The 17286-nt window shown below is 50.9% G+C and overlaps 1 protein-coding gene across 2 annotated transcripts in view; it reads right to left on the bottom strand.

Annotated features, from left to right (window-relative positions):
- The window catches only part of MGAT5B (alpha-1,6-mannosylglycoprotein 6-beta-N-acetylglucosaminyltransferase B), a 58120-nt gene that overhangs the window by 7323 nt on the left and 33511 nt on the right, over positions 1–17286 (bottom strand). The window contains exons 9-14 of one of the 2 annotated variants that reach the window (XM_082067066.1): positions 7675–7806; positions 6637–6770; positions 5826–5956; positions 3369–3524; positions 2540–2686; positions 717–833 (exon numbers count right to left, since the gene is read on the bottom strand). In XM_082067066.1, the coding sequence (XP_081923192.1) occupies positions 717–833; positions 2540–2686; positions 3369–3524; positions 5826–5956; positions 6637–6770; positions 7675–7806 (817 nt within the window). Of the gene's footprint in view, positions 1–716; positions 834–2539; positions 2687–3368; positions 3525–5825; positions 5957–6636; positions 6771–7674; positions 7855–17286 lie in introns of both variants that reach the window. The other variant, XM_082067065.1, reaches the window with a different exon arrangement.

Raw genomic sequence — 17286 nt, forward strand, 5'->3', positions numbered from 1 at the left:
TTGCAAGTAAAACGGAGATCAGCACTTTCTTCCCCTCCGGGAAAATTTACTTTAATAATTTGGACGACTTGAAAGGCTCCTGCCACAGGGCAGGAGGTAAATGTTAACGTGGGAGCATTTCCAGCGCAGGAGCAGTGGGAGTGCTGCCTTCCTGGGGGGCCCCCGCGTGCCCCTCCTTCATTACAACCTTTCATCCTTAAGAGGGGCAACTCCTGGAGCTATTCCTAGTGATTTGCTCAATCCAGACAATAACGATGAACAATGAAATGGGGGAACAGCAGGTGCAGAGGTCGGTGGCTCTCAGGGTACCTGCGGAGAAATGCTCTCTGGGTTTATCTTTGCTTCGTGCCAGGTCTCACCACTGCCAAACGTCTCCAGCAACATCAGCCTCCTGCTCCCAAACCTCATCTCCCTTATCTCAGCTTCCCCTTGCTCTGGTTCTGCCTGGAGGATTCCCAGGGGGTCCCTCAAAGGCACAGCGCTACCCTGGGCAAACACGATGCTCGGTACCAAAGCAAGGTGAGAGCACGAGTCCCCCACAGCTGCAGGACAGGAGGATTCCTGCTCTGCACATGCAAATAATTTCCAAGGGAAAACAAGGAAGAAAAAGCAATTAACACTCAAAAGAGAAAGCCAGGCACCAGAAACACTGCCGATATCTGTCCCTGCAAACCCAGCAGTGGGGACATCACCCTGCCACCTCCACCAAGCCGTACCTGGGTGCTCATGATGGTTTTGATAGCAGCTTCAAACTCCTCGGAGTTATTGTAGTCGACAGTCCACACATGCGGCTTCCCGATGAAGTCTTCGGCATATGGGTGTTGGGAGGACACCTAAAACACAGCGGCGTGAGCTGGCTTTTGCAATCCCCACCAGAACAGCTGCTGCTCACAGAGAGGAGCAGCAGGCTCAGACACAAACACACTGGGTTTTAAACCACTGCACATAGAGATGTGTTAGAAAAATGAGGTTTCCTCTGAATCCAGCTGCCCCCTGACCTCAGGCCGATGCTCTAAAATTCCCACTGGGTTGGGAAGCCCCATTCCCATCAACATTGAAATCACCCCTGAAGCCCTGAGTATCCCCATCACCGTAATGTGGGTAAAATCTAAACTTGACCCGAACCATCTGTGGGCCTGGAATGGCAAAAATAGACCAAAACAGCAAATCTCTGGGAAGGCACCCTGTGTTTTGTGTGTGCCAGCTCCAGATACAAGACACAAAATCCATCACCACCAATGGCCAGGGAAGTGTGGCACTGGGAGAGAGCAGTGCTGGAAGCTGCATCACCCCGATGCCACAGGCAGCCCTGTGCACGGCAACCCCGCAGCCACCCACCTCTCAACCAAGTAATTTTTGGGGATCTGCCTTTTTACTTTCAGTGCCATGCTGCTGCAAGGCAGCCAGAGCCCAGATCTCTCAGAGAAGGTAGAGAGAGGATGCTGAGCAGAGGAGGTGTCTCGGAGGCACTGTGAAGTGTTACAGAGACGCCTGAAAACCTGCCAGCTGGAGGAGGAGAGCAGTGCACACTCACTATTTCATTCTCCAGCTTGCTGTCCTTTCCCATTTTTTGCTGACAGATTGATCACCTCCTTGTCCTCTGGCTATTAAACACCCCAGGCATTTCAGAGCCCTTGCCCCCAGCTGCCCTCCCAGCTCCGAGCTGAAGCACAACCACAGCATCCACCTGGGATGGCTGTTAACATTGGCAGACAATTAGCTAATTAGGGAGTGGCATGGGACAGACACGGGGGTGCAGGACAGCCCTCTCCCCAAACCCATGACGGGCACCACTGAGCTGGGCTGCAGCAGGGCTGAGCAGGCACAGCCCCCAGCAAAGCCCTTCTCAGTGAGACCGAGCATTGCACTGCATTATCCACTTTATTAATAATAAAAGAAGCAATTTTCTCAACCCTTTAAGTTTTAAAGAGTTCCTGCTTCACTTAGATTAAATTCCCAGCGGCAGGCAAGCCTGGGGGGGGGATTTTGTACCCTTGCAACACCATGGCAGTCCTGGCATCCCTCTGGGTGTGTAAAAGGGGAGCATCACCCTAGTTTGGGAGCGCGGTATGGGCTGTGCACAGATCCGTGCTGATGAGGAAGGAGCTGGGGTTTGTGGTTTGAACAAATCTCCTGCACTACTTTCTTTGTAACCCCAAACCCAAGACAGGGTCCCTTTCATGCAAGTGCTCTGGATGGAGATGATGGGTGGTAAAACACTGGCCCACACTGCCCAGAGAGGTGGTGGCTGAACCATCCCTGGAGACATCCCAGGCCAGGCTGGACGGGGCTCTGAGCAACCTGAGCTGGTGCAGATGTCCCTGCTCATGGCAGGGGGGGCACTGGGGGAGCTGGGAAGGGCCCTTCAACCGAAACCATTCTGTGATTCCATGATGCAAGGATAGGAGAGGGGACCCCATCTGCAGGTATCTGCACTTCTGCATTTGGAGGAAATCTCACCAATAAAAATAATCTCCGTTCAGCAACTGCTCTTCCCGTGGTTCCACCCAGCCCGTCCCCTCACCTCTGCCAGCCTCACCTCTCTTGACGTCGGCTTCCCGCGGAAGAACTCGTGGTTGAGGGAGCTGTGCGGGGGGTTGAAACGCGCCTGCAGGAAAACGCAGCCGTTGGCGATGGCCTCCAGCGGGGCAGGACCCTCGTAGGGGAACCCAAAGCCAATGAAGAGCTGCAAGAGAGAAACCCGTGTGCTGGTGAGCAGCCATTCCCATAGGAAAGTCTCCCAAATAACCCACCAGCATCCCTCTCTGCTGCTCTGGTCCTGCGCACCAGGCCTCTAAGGCAGCTCCACGTGGCTCAACATCCTCTAGCTTCAATGCGCTGAAATCTCCCCTTGCTCCGTGGCTCACAGCCCACTCGTGCAAAGCAACAGGGTGTTCAGCAGCTGCAAGTGGCTACAACCATCATATTGGTCCCATACGTAGAAATACTGTTTTGGCAAAACCATTCAGGAACCAACAGCATTTCCCCCAGACTCCAGCTGAAGGCAGCCAGGATGCACCCGCATCCCACACACTCGCTCCCAGAATCCCATTTATTTTTAACGCAGCCGTGCGAATGAAAAAAAACCAACACCCCACTTAGCAGCAAATGAATTAATCAGGAAACTTTGTGCTCCGTCTGCGGACAGTCTGAAAGGAGAAACTCATCAGACACATCTTGATCTGAAATGATGTGCTCTGCTCCGCTCCTGGCTAATTAGCCCCGCTGATAGCGCCTGCAAGCCTGGGAGGAGCGCAGATAACGGCGTCTCCTTTAATTAGGTTTTATTTCTCAAGGCAACTGAGTTCTCGCTGCTGGCTGGTTAAGGGGGGACGGGTCCCACGATGCCCTGGCTGGTTCTTGCCCACCTTCGCCTTCCTCAGCAGCTGCTGGAACTCGTGCTGTGGCAGCAGCCCGTGGTTCTTCACAAACGCCGGGACCTCGGGCGGCCGCTGTGTCTCATAATAAACCGTGCCGTGGATCTCCATGTACTTGTTGAGGATGGCCAGGAACTTCTCCTTGCCCTGGAGAGGAAGGTAGAGGTGTGAACTGCACCAGAAGATGGGGCTGACCCCCGCCCCATGCCATGGTTATGGGGGGTGATTTAACCCTTGAACCAGAGCACCCACAATAGATTCATAGAATCATTTTGGTTGGAAGAGACCCTTAAGATCATCAAGTCAATGCTCGAGCCCAACCCGCAGCAGCACAAAACCCGCACGCTCCCTTCCGCATCCCTGGGACACGCGTCCTGGACTAGTCCAGCTCCCTGAACACCAACAACCTCGAGCTCCTGCCTTCCTGCAACCTCCACTCTGGAGCTGCTGAATTAAAGGTTTCAGAGGGAAGTTTGCAAAGACCACAGCTTGCTAATGGCTTCTTATTCCAAGTAACAAGTCCCCAGGATTTTCTCACTCAGGTTTAACCCTGTTTTACTACCTGGAGAAATCCAGGTGTCATCAGTTTTCTTCTTTCGGAGGCTTTCCTCCTTTTGCTTTCCAGAGCAGCCTTCCATTTTAACCATTTCTCTATTGCAGTTTTGGGTTTTTTGCTTGGAAAAACCACACAGGGACCATCCTTCAGATGCTGCATTTTCAACTCGTTCCAGTGCTGCAACAGGCTCCGAAAGAGCAGAGACCAGGAGGGAATAAGGCTGTATAAATCAGGAATTTGAGAAAACTCCATATGTTGCCTTAAAGCCTCCCTGAACATCGTATTTCTGTCCTCAGCCACATATCCCTGGACTTCTCTAATGCTAAAAAACAAGTGGTTTTGGTGTGATGAGGCTGCAGGGTGAAATCCTGACCACAGCACCACTAACACCCAAATCAGCACCGTTTTGTTATCAGTTCTCTAATGCAAAAGGCTTGGGGTGATGGGAGTGGAACACAGCTTGGAGTCCCTGGGTAACACCTGGCACCACCGACCTCAAAAATCACTCCAAATAAGGAAAAGCTCCTCTTTCTCCTTATTTTCTTACAGGGGACATGGGGATGCAAAGCGATGCCTGGACAACCTGGCCTTGAGGAACAGTCACCAGTAAGAATTAGTCCCCACCTCTTCACTCCATAATTATCCCAAATATGCAGTTTTGGGGAAATAGATGCTGTTTGTGAATTCTGGCTAAACGGAGCAAACGTTCACAGCACTAAGGCTGAAGGAAAATGTCCGTTCTGAGGTTTTAACTCTCTTTAGTGCCTTCCCAAATTAACCTAACCAAGCTCAAATGAAACTGCTGGATAAGGAAGGGCAAGGACATGATACAAAAAGATGACTAAATGTTACAGTTCCCCTAAAATGAGATTGAGTGGGTTTCATTGGGGTTTTGGGGAGCTCCTGAGCTACATGGATGGTGGGGAGGTTTGCTCTCAGATGTGGGGGGTGATGGAAAAGCCACAAACACCCATGACTAGGAGGAGATGATGTGGCATGGCTGGATCCTGCCCTGCAAGAACAAATCCACTACATCAGGAACAGTGGGGACAGGGAGGGGACAGTCTGGCTGCATCAACCCGCATTGATCCTGGCAGCTCGGGAGGACCGAGCCCATGATGAGAAAAAGGCGACTCCGGCAAAATCTTTTCTCTGGTGAGAAGATGCGTGGAGGTAAAGCCCAGCAGCAGCTGGTGCGGTACAGTACCTGCAACTGGAACAGCCCCGGGTGGTGCACAAAGGGAAAAAAAAATAGAAATAAATCAAGAGACAGTGAGAATTAGCTCCCTTTTTTTAAGGCCTGGAAGGAAAAGCAGCTGGCTCGCTCTGGATAAGACAGGGAGAACACATGTCCCCTGACTGCTACAGGAGATGAGGAGGGGATGGTCTGGGGGGTTGGGGGTATTGTTGGTCTTTTTGCTCACTGACAGAGCAGTTTGGGGAAGAAAGCAAAGGGTTTTACCCCACATCTGCTGGCCTAGAGGTGGCCTTGGCCAGGAGGCACCAAATGTGGCCAAGTGCGGGGTCCCAGCAAGGACCAGCACCAGGCACCTCCTAGGATGGAGCAAGAGCCCCCATGCCGCTGCCCACCCCCTCCCCTGGGCATTACAAGTGTGAGGGCAGCAAACCCCCTTCCACATCCCCATCATAACCCAGGAAATCATCTAAGAGCAATCATTGTAATTAATTAGATAAAATCACTGATACGAACTCCTTGGTCTCAGCAGCCTCTTGGGAGGAAGAATCACCCAGAGCACAGAGCTGGGGACAGGGTCTCACCAGCTTCTGTTTGCTCAGAGGCTCTGGACATGTCACATTCTACAAACACCCCAAGATCTGCACCTCAAAAGCTCAGGGTAAGAGCCAGAGGCAGTGGCACCCAGGACACCCACCTTCCAGATGCTGGCCTCCTTCCCGTACACCACCGCCATGCTGCTCACTTTGTTGGACTTGATGAATTGCCTCTCCGTCTGGTTGAGCTCCTCCGACACGAAGCCCATGAAGGAGTTGTCAGGGGTGTGAGCTGTAGACACCAAGAGGAGAAAATATGTGGATGGACAAGATGTTTTCTGAGACCTCATCAGGGTTGTGGATGTGGCCCTATTGCAGCATGAAGACCAAGAGGAGCCCAGTTCCAGAGCCTTGCCGGAGCTTTAAGGAAAAATGGCAGGAATTCCAAGCAAGTGGTTCATAAAATACAGGCTTTGGAACTCACTTGAGCAACTCTTTAAAAAGGCATTTTCAAAGCTGCCAAACGGGCTTTATCCATCCAGGAAAAAGCAACTTTTGAGTCACTCAGTGCCCAAGAGGTCATCAGGCTCCTTTCAGACAAGCGCATCTCTTGCCACAGGTAAGTCTGAACCACTGAGCTGCCTCTCACCTTTAGAACCCCAGCTGAAATAAAACCAGGCTTTGCAACCAAAACCACCCCACGTTTCCCCTTCCAGGACCTGGCAGCTCCTGGCTGTGCTGGAGCCAGTGACCTGTTGCAGAGGAAGGAGCCGGGTCTCTCTCCCTGGAACATTTCTACAGCCCAAGAGGTGGCCCAAGCAGATTCAGGAGCTCCTTGCAGGCAGGGGAAGCAGAAGCAGAGCCGGGGAGGATGGCACTGCCCATGCATCACCTCCTAAAGGAGGCGAGACCCGCTCCTGCAGTGCCTGCAAACCTCCCAAGCGGCCCCGTCATGTCCCATCCCCCACTTACGGAACATGGTCATGAACTGGGTAGGCTGCAGGTTCCAGTAGCCCCAGTTGGTGCGGTAGCCGCGCAGCGTGGCGTACTCCTCGTGGTTGTACGCCGGCTCAGTCCCGAAGGTATCGATGACCCGGACGCGGCACCTGGGAGAGGAGACAGGACCATGGTCACACCTCAAGGACCATTGTTCAAGAAAGTCCCACTGCCAGGAATATCTGGTGTTCCCAGGCAGATCATCCCTGTCTGCTTCCCAAGCACAGGGTGCAGGAACATCCCCAGCAGCACTTCCCAAACCCATGCTCACTCCCAGAACGAGCAATTTCCCCATGCCGGGCATTCGTCTTCCTGATGGTTTTGAGAATGATGTATCTCCTGAAGACTTGTTAATGCTTTTCCCAATATCCCAGGAATGCTGAGGCAGGCATTACCAGCACAAGACCAAGGAGAGAAGGGGAGCATCAAACAAGAGAAGAGCAAAACAAGCTGAATGTGAGCTCAAATGCATTTATAATAAAAGCAATAACACCACTTGTCATTTTTCTCTCTAATAAAATTGTGTAGGATAGTGGAAGAGATGGGAGAAAACATAATAAATAGCAGGACTATCAGCACTAAATTAAATCGCATATTTTCTGAGCTGGTGATGTACCAGGGGATAATGACATTTGTCTTGATGACGAAAGAGCCAGAGATGGGGCTCTGCTTCTTGCAAACAGAAAAGGCTCACACTTCCCTCTGTGGTGTGCCCACCCCAGCTGCACACACGGTACCGGGATCCACACACATACCACAGGTACACGCAATTCAGTCTCTTCTAATGAGGTTTTGTCTTAAACACGTGAGGTTCCGGAGCGAATGGACCTCCTGGTGCTGCAGCATCAGGGGACACAGCACGGTGGCAACTGCCAGAGCCAGGCAAAAATTAAAGGTGCAATCAAAGGGTCTGACTCCTTGGAGGTGGGGGCTTATTCTTTGAGGTCATTAGTGTTAGTCTTTGATTACTAATTAATGAAACAGAGAGTAAGAGAAGGGAGTGGCTTTGCTTACCTGTATTTCTTAAAGGATAGCCCCATGTGCTGCTTCATCTGCTGGAGCCCGTGGTAGTCGGTGTAAATCAGGTCGAAAGGCAAAGGATTGGTTAAGGGGCAGTTGCCCCGTCCTGGCGGCACCCCTAAGTGACTGGGGAGAAGCGAGAGGGACTGGTCAGCCCCCCAGCACCACAAAACCCTGAAACACACAGACACTCATTTCCATGCCCAGTCTGTAACAGGGGCCATCAGCCAGCTCCCAGCTGATGGAGGGGGAAGAAGATCATTCTCCGTTCCCCAGTATTTATTCCTTGTGAAAAAAAATCTGAGGTTTTGGGGAGTCCTGGTCCCTCCCAATCTGTGCACTTGCTCCAGCCGAGTTCCTGCTCGTCCCATGTGGATGATGAGGCTTTTGCACAGCATCCCCAGCCAGGGCTCGCCAGCATCTCATCCAACACACATGCTCCCCTGCATCTCTCTTGTTGGAGACACCAGATTTCATTTGCTTTCGATGCAACCACACCAGTGACAGCCACGTCTTTTCCCTCCTCCCTGCAAGGCTCCCAGTTTAGCCCGAATCTCCCTGTTCCCAGCCATATATCCCCCCCCATACAGACCACGCTCCATTCCTCTTACTCCAGTCCTTACAGGTACCTATCACATCCCAGAGCACCCACAGCTTCTCCTCGACTCTGATGGCACTGCCTGTCCTTGGATGTTGTGTATATTTCATAAATATTTCTCAGTTTTTGTCCTATTTATGAAATAGTTCAATAAAGCCAGGGCGGCTGGACCCCAGGTCTCGCTCAGTGGGTTTTCAGCCGGTTCCTTACAACAACCATACTCTTTCCTCCTCCGGCAGATAAAATGCATTATGAAAATCCAGATAAACGAGATCGACTGCAATCTCTTTATCAAGACTATCAGTTACCTCGCTGCCAAGGTGATTTGTGATTAATCTGGCATGATACACAGCTGGTAAACCTGCAGCATATCTCCTTCCATTTCCAATTACCTCTGTGAACTGATGAATCCCTCTCTCCAAAGCTGTTTCACTAAGAGTACCACTGATGTCAGCCTGACAGCCCATCTGCTTGTCTGGACCATGTTTCCTCCTTCTCAGAAACCTGTGAGACTTTCCAGCTTCAGCAGGTTTCTCAAAGATCTTGTTACGTGTACTTGTGATTTCTGAGTGCCAGTTTGCTCAGAAATACAAACGATCCACCCCTCAGTTTCAATGTTCTTGTATTTTTTTTGTCCTCTCAAAGACAGTAATTCCTCATCCTCACCCCCACAACCCGACTCTACACACAAAGAGCAACAGCAACATCCTCATGGAGAACCAAAGCACTGAGATGATTCGATCCGCTCAGGCTCTGCCCCACTCCCACCACACAGTCTCCTTGTTTCGTTCTCAGTCCTTCTAACAGGTTAAGAATTTATGTTTTATTTTGCAAGTCTGAGCTCAGACAGTGTGAAATCTCACCCTTAGCTCCCGCCTGCCAAGATGTCTGTCTCTGTTTTCTTCTGGGCTCTTCACTTACTCCTGGCACCTGTTTGGAGATGGGAATTTAACCCAGCCATCCCTGTAGGCATTTTCTCTTTCCTTGAGAATAAAAGGTCCAGACAGGTTTTACATCTCCAGGCTTTGAAGCCTTCACTCTATGTGACCTCTCTTACTGGTTCTCCTAAGTTCTCCATATTTCCCCTTCTGAACATGAGAATTCTCTTTCCAGCCCTACCTGGGTTTTCTCTTTCATAGGGTTGTCAGGCATTGGAACAGGCTGCCCAGGGCAGTGCTGGAGTCACCATCCATGGAAGGGTAGAACAGACATGGAGATGAGGTTCTCAGGGACATGGGGCAGTGCCAGGGGTGGGTTAACGGTTGGACTCGATGATCTCAAGTGTCTCTTCCAACCAAAATGATTCTGTGATTCTACCACAAAGGGCTCTTGATGTGCTCCTGGCCATATCTCTCTCTTCTTCTGATACAGCTTGCAAGCCCCCATGCACTGGGCATCAAGATCCTTTTTCCAGCCCCATCCCCACCTGAGACAAAGTGACCCCAGAGAGCAAGTAAACATGAGACCACGTTGCTCACCCAAGCCAGGAAAACATAGAATTTCAATTTAAGGCAAAGTGCTGTTTTGTAGCTGCTTCACTGCTCTTGTCACAAGGAATAGAAGTGTCAGCTCAGGGCAGCCGGCCGGGTCAGCCGCAGGGGAAACAGGCGGCGGTTTTATCACTTTTATGCACAATTTTACACGACATGGCTGATTGGGAAGATGGCAGGAACAGAAAGACTCTCACCTCCAACAGCCACCTCAGTACAATAAACAGGGCAACAAGGAGACCAACCCCTCCGGGGGAAGCTGAAGGGGAATTTTTAAAGCAGTAAAGAACTGCAGGATTTTACAGAAATGCAATACTAAACACATTTGCTCACGTACGTGCTGCTTTTTCCTCAGTCATGAGCCAAATAACAATGCTGATTTACACAGACCTGGCACTCCAGCGGAACAACTCAGCTGATCCATAAACCTCCTGTTTAACTAAAAATCCCCAAACCATACCGCTTCTCTTGCAGCATACCCTGTCCTCTAGCTGGCACACATCGCCCAAGCCACTGCATTGCAAACTAAGCCATAGTTTTAAAAAGCTCTAACCCAAGCCTGACAAAGGGGTGTGGGAGACAGCAATCAGTGCATCTCATACCAAAGCCTCCAAAAAACTTTCCACCTGGCTTCCCCAGCCCCACTTTGTCACCATGATCTGCCACCTGTACCCTTGCCTGGTGTTCAGGACTTTGCCGCATCCATTTATACTCCCAGCGCCAAGGCTGTGAGGCAAGAATAGATCTAAAAGCAGGACTTCTGTTTTTGAACCAGAGCATGTCTCTCATTTACCCCTTTTATCCTTTCTAAACACTTTATAACCACAGATTTTAATATTCCAATCATGCAAATCCAGGCTGCACCTCCGAGGTGGGGAGGATTTTTTTTTTCATTCCTCCTTATTTAAACATTCTTTATTCAAGCTTTCATCATTTGCCAGTTAAGTCAACTAATTTTCCTACTAAACCCAATTTCACTCATGGTTGGAGTGAAATTTCCCTGATTTTTCCTCCTGCCATGTACTATTAATGGCGCTTGAAATTACGCAAATAAAATCAATGAGTGCAAATGCCTCCTCCTCAGCCAGCGCAGCTGAGAGATTTGCTTTTGAAATCCACTTGATCCCAGCTCCTGGAGAAACCTCCTGTCCCAGAGCAGCCAAGAAAGGTGACCGGCTCATGCCCAGGCTCAGCACATCCTGGCAGGTGACCTGGTGGCTTGTCCCTTGTCCCATCCCAACATCTGGGATTAGAACATCGGCTCCTTTTTGGAAGGAACGGTTTTGACCCAAGCGGATGCAAGCGCTGAGCTCACATCTCCGCCAGCCGCCTCCACCAGCTGTGCCCACTCCAGAATAAATCTACAGCAGCTCCTTGTCCTGTGATTTTCCCCTTATAGGTACTTTAATCAACCAGGGGACGCGCTCCCTTCCTGAGCATGGTGCGGGCTGTCTGGAATCAGATGACTGTGGGGTTATCTTTACATCCCATTGACCTATTTTCAGATTAACCCACCGTTTCCTTTCACATTATCGCTCCTGGGGCTGGAAAGTCCATCGTTAAATGGATCTTGTGGGCATCTGCTGGCAGGCTGGGCCAATATCCTATATTATATTTAATTGCATCTTTCCTGCCCGCGTCTGCTGTCATCAGCACAGTAACTGCAGCTGGGGAGATGGAGAAGGGCTGCTGTCCTTTTTGCTCCCTCGGCTTCCCCTTGTCCACAGGAGACAGAGCTGTTACTTGAGGGATGGAAGGTGCCAGAGCAGAGCCCGAGCAGCTCCCGGGGGTCTGTGACAAGCCCATCACAAGCAATTTAAAGTGCAAACTGGAGCCCATGAGATGAACGCCCCATTGCCTGGCCTCTGCTCCCAGCTCTTCCTCCTGCTAGAAGGGACACGATGACCTCAAAAGCGAGGTTTGATGACCTCAAAAGCAGGGTTTTCAAGCAATTGCAGTCTGTCTTTTAAGCCACCTGCAGTGGTTTCACCTTTGCAAAGTGCATCTGGACTGTTTCTCTGGCCCATCATCGATCCCGTGTGACACGGCCCTACCCAGCCCAGGGGGGCGACGTCCAGAAATCAATTTATTTCTTTCCAAGGTTCAAGAAACCCCTGTTTTCCCATCGTGGCAGGACACAGTACTTGCTGAAAACCTTTGTATTCCATTCTCAGAGACAGCTAACACCGAGTTTTTGCTGCTCGGCTGAGCAGCAGCAGCTCCAGCAAGTCTGGGCAGATTCTGACGGGAGATCCCCTCTGCCGGGACATCCCCTGGAAGGTATTTTTTCTGGGCTGCAAAGATAAGCTATAAGGAATGAAGACTGCTGGATGTTTTGCATCTTATAAGGGGATTGAAAGACTCCAGAAATGAGGATTCAACAGTTCTGCAGGGCTGGAGCCTGCGTTTGATCCAGGGGATCCTGGTTGAACCATCTCCAGGTGTTCAGAAACCTCCATCTTTCCCAACCTCGTCAGCCCAGAGGGGCTCTGGGGTCCCCCATGGATGATCAACCCTATATATATCACCCAGCGATTAATAAGGTTATAGAATCATAGAATCGTTTTGGTTGGAAAAACCTTTACATGACAAAGCAGAAGTTTCTGCAATGGCAAAAAAGCCAGCGAGCGAGTCGTCATTTGGCTACAAAACGAACACATTTCACAGAGGAGCACAATTTAACAGCTCGGTAATTCCTGCTAATTCATGCACTTTCCTCTCCTACAATATGAAGCCCTCAACGGTGGAAGAAATCCCTCCCTGCCGCTCCTCGCCCGGGCAGGACGGCTCATCCCCGCTCCCCACGTGTGCTGCCAGCAAGGCTCCGATCCACCTCCTCGGAGGCATCGGGGAGCTGCTGTAATTAAAGGGAGCAGCTTTTTCAGTCTCATTGCGATGTACCCAGCTTTTAATTGCATAGCTACACAGCGTCAGCTATGCAAGCAGCTGTGCCTGGCTGGAGGGGAGGAAGAGGAGGGAAGGGGATGGGATCCACTGACCTCCTGGCTGGACAGAGTCAGACCTGGGAGAAGAATAGGAGAGTGCCAGAGCAAATGGCTCTTTCTGGCTGGAAATCCAGTAAATCACGAAGAAATTTCCCAGGAGAAGGAAATAAATACTTGGGGTCCTCCAGGAGGCAGCAGGAGCTGAGCACTCGCATGCTCGTGACACGTGGGCAGACCCTCAGACAGACAGGCTGTCCCCTGCTGTCCCAACCACTCAAAGTAAAATGGCAGTTTTAGCCAAATCTTCATGGATATTCACTAGAGCAAAGCTGATTTCCACCGACTAACACCCCGGACCTCTGCCTAACCCATCACCTATGATATGTCTGCTGGAGACGTGTCCCGATTAAACTATGGGCTGGAGAATCCAATAAAGCTCAAACACAGTTATGTGTCCAGCATAACACCTTGGTTAAGGCTACATCACCTTCATCTTTGCAAGAGTTTGCAGTGGTCGAGTACCCATGATCAGGAGCATCATTTTCAGCTCCCACCGAGACCAGTTGCCAAACATCCAGCCTTTCCCAAGCCCGCAGCATCCCACACATAACTGTGTCCCAGCACAAACATCAAACCTTGGGCAGAAAAAGAACAATCTGGTAACTCCAACAGCTTACAGAAACACTCAGTCTCAAGTAACGGGATCATCTGATGCTGCATTAAAGGTTGAGGTTTCCTCCCCACCAGTGCGGAGCTGATAAATCCCACAGCCACGTCATGTAGCTCCATCCTGACCATACACGACTGACCACTTCTGGCCATTTCCAAAAGCAATTCCTGGCTCGCCTGAGCAGTTCAGGACTGTATTTGCCAGCTGGCGAGGGAAGGTGAAGCCTGGAGCCTGGGCATCGCACGGGTTTTCATGTGAACAGATGCAAGACAGAAAGACGGCTTTTATCTGCCAGAAAATAATTAGAAGTGCCTTCATCTGGACATCATGTTTCCATTTGAACGGCCCTTTTTGCAGCCTGAATACACCTCAGTGACTGTGGAAAGCACAGGAAAATAGCAGTTATAATTAAGTATGTGCCAGGCAATGAGAGGAAAGTGGCGCCAGCAGGAGTGGAGCCTCGTCCCACTGTGGTGCTGGCCCCACCACAGCCCATCCACAACATCCCGGCACCCAGAGAGCAGCTCAAACAACATGTCAAGCACTGCTACCGCTCGGCAGGGAATGGGCTTGCCAGCACGGGTTACAAGGACGTGCTTAAAATTAAGTGCCTTGCCAGGACTGGTATTAAGAGTCCAGAACTTGACACCGGAGCAATTAAGCTCCGAGAACACTTTGTAAAGCCCTGACCCCACGAGGCATCAAATCCTGTTTTCTTCGACTTTCTGTCCTGCCTTATGAGCAGTTCATTTCAAGGGGGCCATTGCAAAAAGCACCTCTCAGCGTTGTGGAGATCAATAGCCCCTGTTGCTCCAGCATCACCGACTTATGTCCCTCAGCCCCACAAGAGCAGCTGGAGATGTTGATGGGACCATTCCTGTGACCTAAGGGCAAGGGTAGGAGCTACGGGTCCCCACAGCCCGCATTGTGTCCCTTCTCTTGGGGGAAAAGGCTGAGCCCATCCCTCCCCACCTGCCCCCAGGGTTCTGGAGGAACAGGCTCAGCTTCTTGCAGCTTTTGCACCAGCGCAACCATCACTCCAAATATGCTGCTTGTGATTTTCCAACATCTACTTCTAATTTTCTGACATCTGCCTCATTAAAAACCCAGCTCAGGTATTTCAGGCACTCCCCACTCCTCCACTACCAAGCAACACGCACATGTACACACCAGCCTTGATTCTCACTTCTCTGAAAGCACATTTTGGCTACCAGTGCAGCACAAAGGGTTTGCAGACAAAAATCACAGAGTCACAGAATCATTTTGGTGGGAAGAGACCATCAAGATCATAGAGTCCAACCATTAACCCAATCCTGGCACTACCCCATGTCCCTGAGAACCTCATCTCCACGTCTGTTCAACCCCTCCAGGGATGGTGACTCCAGCACTGCCCTGGGCAGCCTGTTCCAATGCCCAACAGCCCTTTGGGGAAGAAATTGTTCCCAATATCTACTCTAAACTTTCCCTGGCATAACCTGAGGCCATTTCTTTTCATCCTATCATGTGTTACTTGGGAGAAGAGACTGACCTCCCCCTCGCTACAACCTCCTACAACCCCGATCCCCAGTATTTCAGACCAAATCGTGACCACTGCCTCCAGGCACTGCTGCATTGCAATCAATACAGATGCTAATAATGAACAGCTCTCAGATAACTACCTAACTACCGGCTGAAGTGTACGCAGGCAAACCTTCCAGTGATCCCTTGCCAATGATCAATACGTGTAGAAAAATCAGCTCAGAAATTTGAAGAGACGGAAAAGAACAAACCAAGAGAGAAATTATTCCATGCTGAATAATTTATGGGCACTGGCCTTTGCTCCGTGAAAGCTGTGTTGGGTGGGAGCAGCTACAGCTCTGAGCTGTGAAAGGAGCAGGGGGTGCCAAAGAAGAATAAACAAGAAGTGGACTCAACTTTTAAAAAAATAGCCTCAAACTCACCCTGATGCTGGTGCCTGCCCTGCTGCAAGCTCACCACAGATATCCAGGACAAATTTATCCCCAGTTCCCAGCAGAGCAAAGCTTTGCTGCTTCAGGAGGTTGCATATGGATAAGAAATCAGAGCATTTGGGCTGAGTCTTCCACAGTGACACAGCTTTAGCTTTGTCCCTTCCTGCAGCCGAGCCCCAGCCCCTCACGCATCCCCCTGCCCTCTGCGTGCCAGCCCCTGCCCAAAGCTGCAGCTGCAGGTAAAGTCCCCACTAGACTTTAATGAAGTACCAGAGATCAACTATAAGCACAACTCAGGATTAATTACACGTGTTCTGCTAAGCCTCCCACTCGCTCACGGTCACACAAAGGCTTATCTCAGCTCTCCTCAGAGGCACCGCTGATGCTGAACCAGCCCTACAGCATTATCGAGAGATGAGAAAGCACGGAGCAGGATCGCTGGCATGGCTGGGTCCTCCTCTCGGGGGGAATTCTGCTCCCTGACACCTGTGTTAACCCATCTCTGCATTAACCCACCTCTTGCTGGGCTGCAGGAGGGTCCCAGCCAGCACTGGGCTCAGTCTCCAAAGGGACAGAGGGTATCCAGCTACAGCCTCAGGTCCTGCCTCCACTCACCTCAACCCCATCATGGGGGTGGACCCACGACGTGGGTGTCCAGCGTTTAAAATGTCACCAAAGCCAGGCATAGGACACACACTCGGGGAGGTGAGGATGGTGGGACAGGGACAAGTGCTAGACATGTGGCCCCAGCCCCGCTCGCCTGCTCCCCATCCCAGCCATGAAGGGGAAGAGACGGAGCTGCCATTCCCAGACTTCCCAGGGTACATGTCCAAATCCACATCCAAGAGGTGGTCTCATCATTGCCAACCGATGTGGAAGCTCCTGCGCTTCTGAGAAAGGCAAATTCCTACAGGCAGGACTCAGAGCTCTCCAGAGCCACTCGCAGAGGGAAACGGATGCTGCAAAACCCCCTGCAAGACTCAGCCAGCTCCTTCCCCTCATTAAACGACCACCGTGAGGCTCTTCATTACAAAGCACAAACAAGAGCCACACAACAACACCACCACAGCCCTCCCAGCCATTAACTTCTTTCATCCTTGAGTACACAGATATTATTCAGCACGTCAGTTTAGCTCAGCGCGCCACGCAGAGATCACCGTGATGCATGCCCGCCTCTTGGAGAAGCTGCTGCCTTTTGCATTAGGACCAGGATTATTTTTTTGAGTTAATTAGTTGGGAGCTAATTCCGTTCATTAATTCTGAATGCCGCAGGGGCTGGGTTGGGATTTTTTTGTTGTTTTTCTTTTTCTTTTTTTTTCTTCCAGGATTGTTATTTATTTTCACTCCCTTTTCAGCACGGCTCATTATGCAGCCGATGCTGGCTTAGCATCGCCCAAAACCCCCCCAGTCCCTGCGGCAGCTTCAGGCTTTTCTTGATTTATAACCCACCCAAATTTGCATTTTCCCTGGCACTTGCCCTCCACTTGAGATGTCTCACAAGAGGTGAGGAAACTTTGTGAGGTTACATTGAGGCAGCAGCATCTGCCCGGTGATAAAAGAACTGCATCAACAGAGAGGAGCGCGGCACATGGTTATCTCTTACTTTTTCCATCTAATATCGGTCCCTCTTGGAGACAGGGTGTTGTTTGCACACTTTCACCCTGCATCACCCCATACCACATAGCAGAAAACACCCATCCCTCTGTGGGAAGAGCCCCAGAGGCAGTAAATTCCCCCACAGGTCCCCAGGTCACCACCAGCCCCTTCTGAGGATGGATCCTTGGTGGCTGCCACCCCCCTGCAAGGGATGCAGGTTATTTTTGGCAGCTGCCCAGCTGAGCAGGAAGGGAAGGAGAGAAGGAAGGAAGGGAGCACAGTCGCTGCTCAGATAGCACCAGCAAAGCCACGAGGGCTGAGCACAGCCGGACACAGTGGGAAGAGCCAGCGACCTGCA

This window comes from Streptopelia decaocto (assembly GCF_964273445.1).
Source record: "Streptopelia decaocto genome assembly, chromosome: 16".
NCBI lineage: Eukaryota > Metazoa > Chordata > Aves > Columbiformes > Columbidae > Streptopelia > Streptopelia decaocto.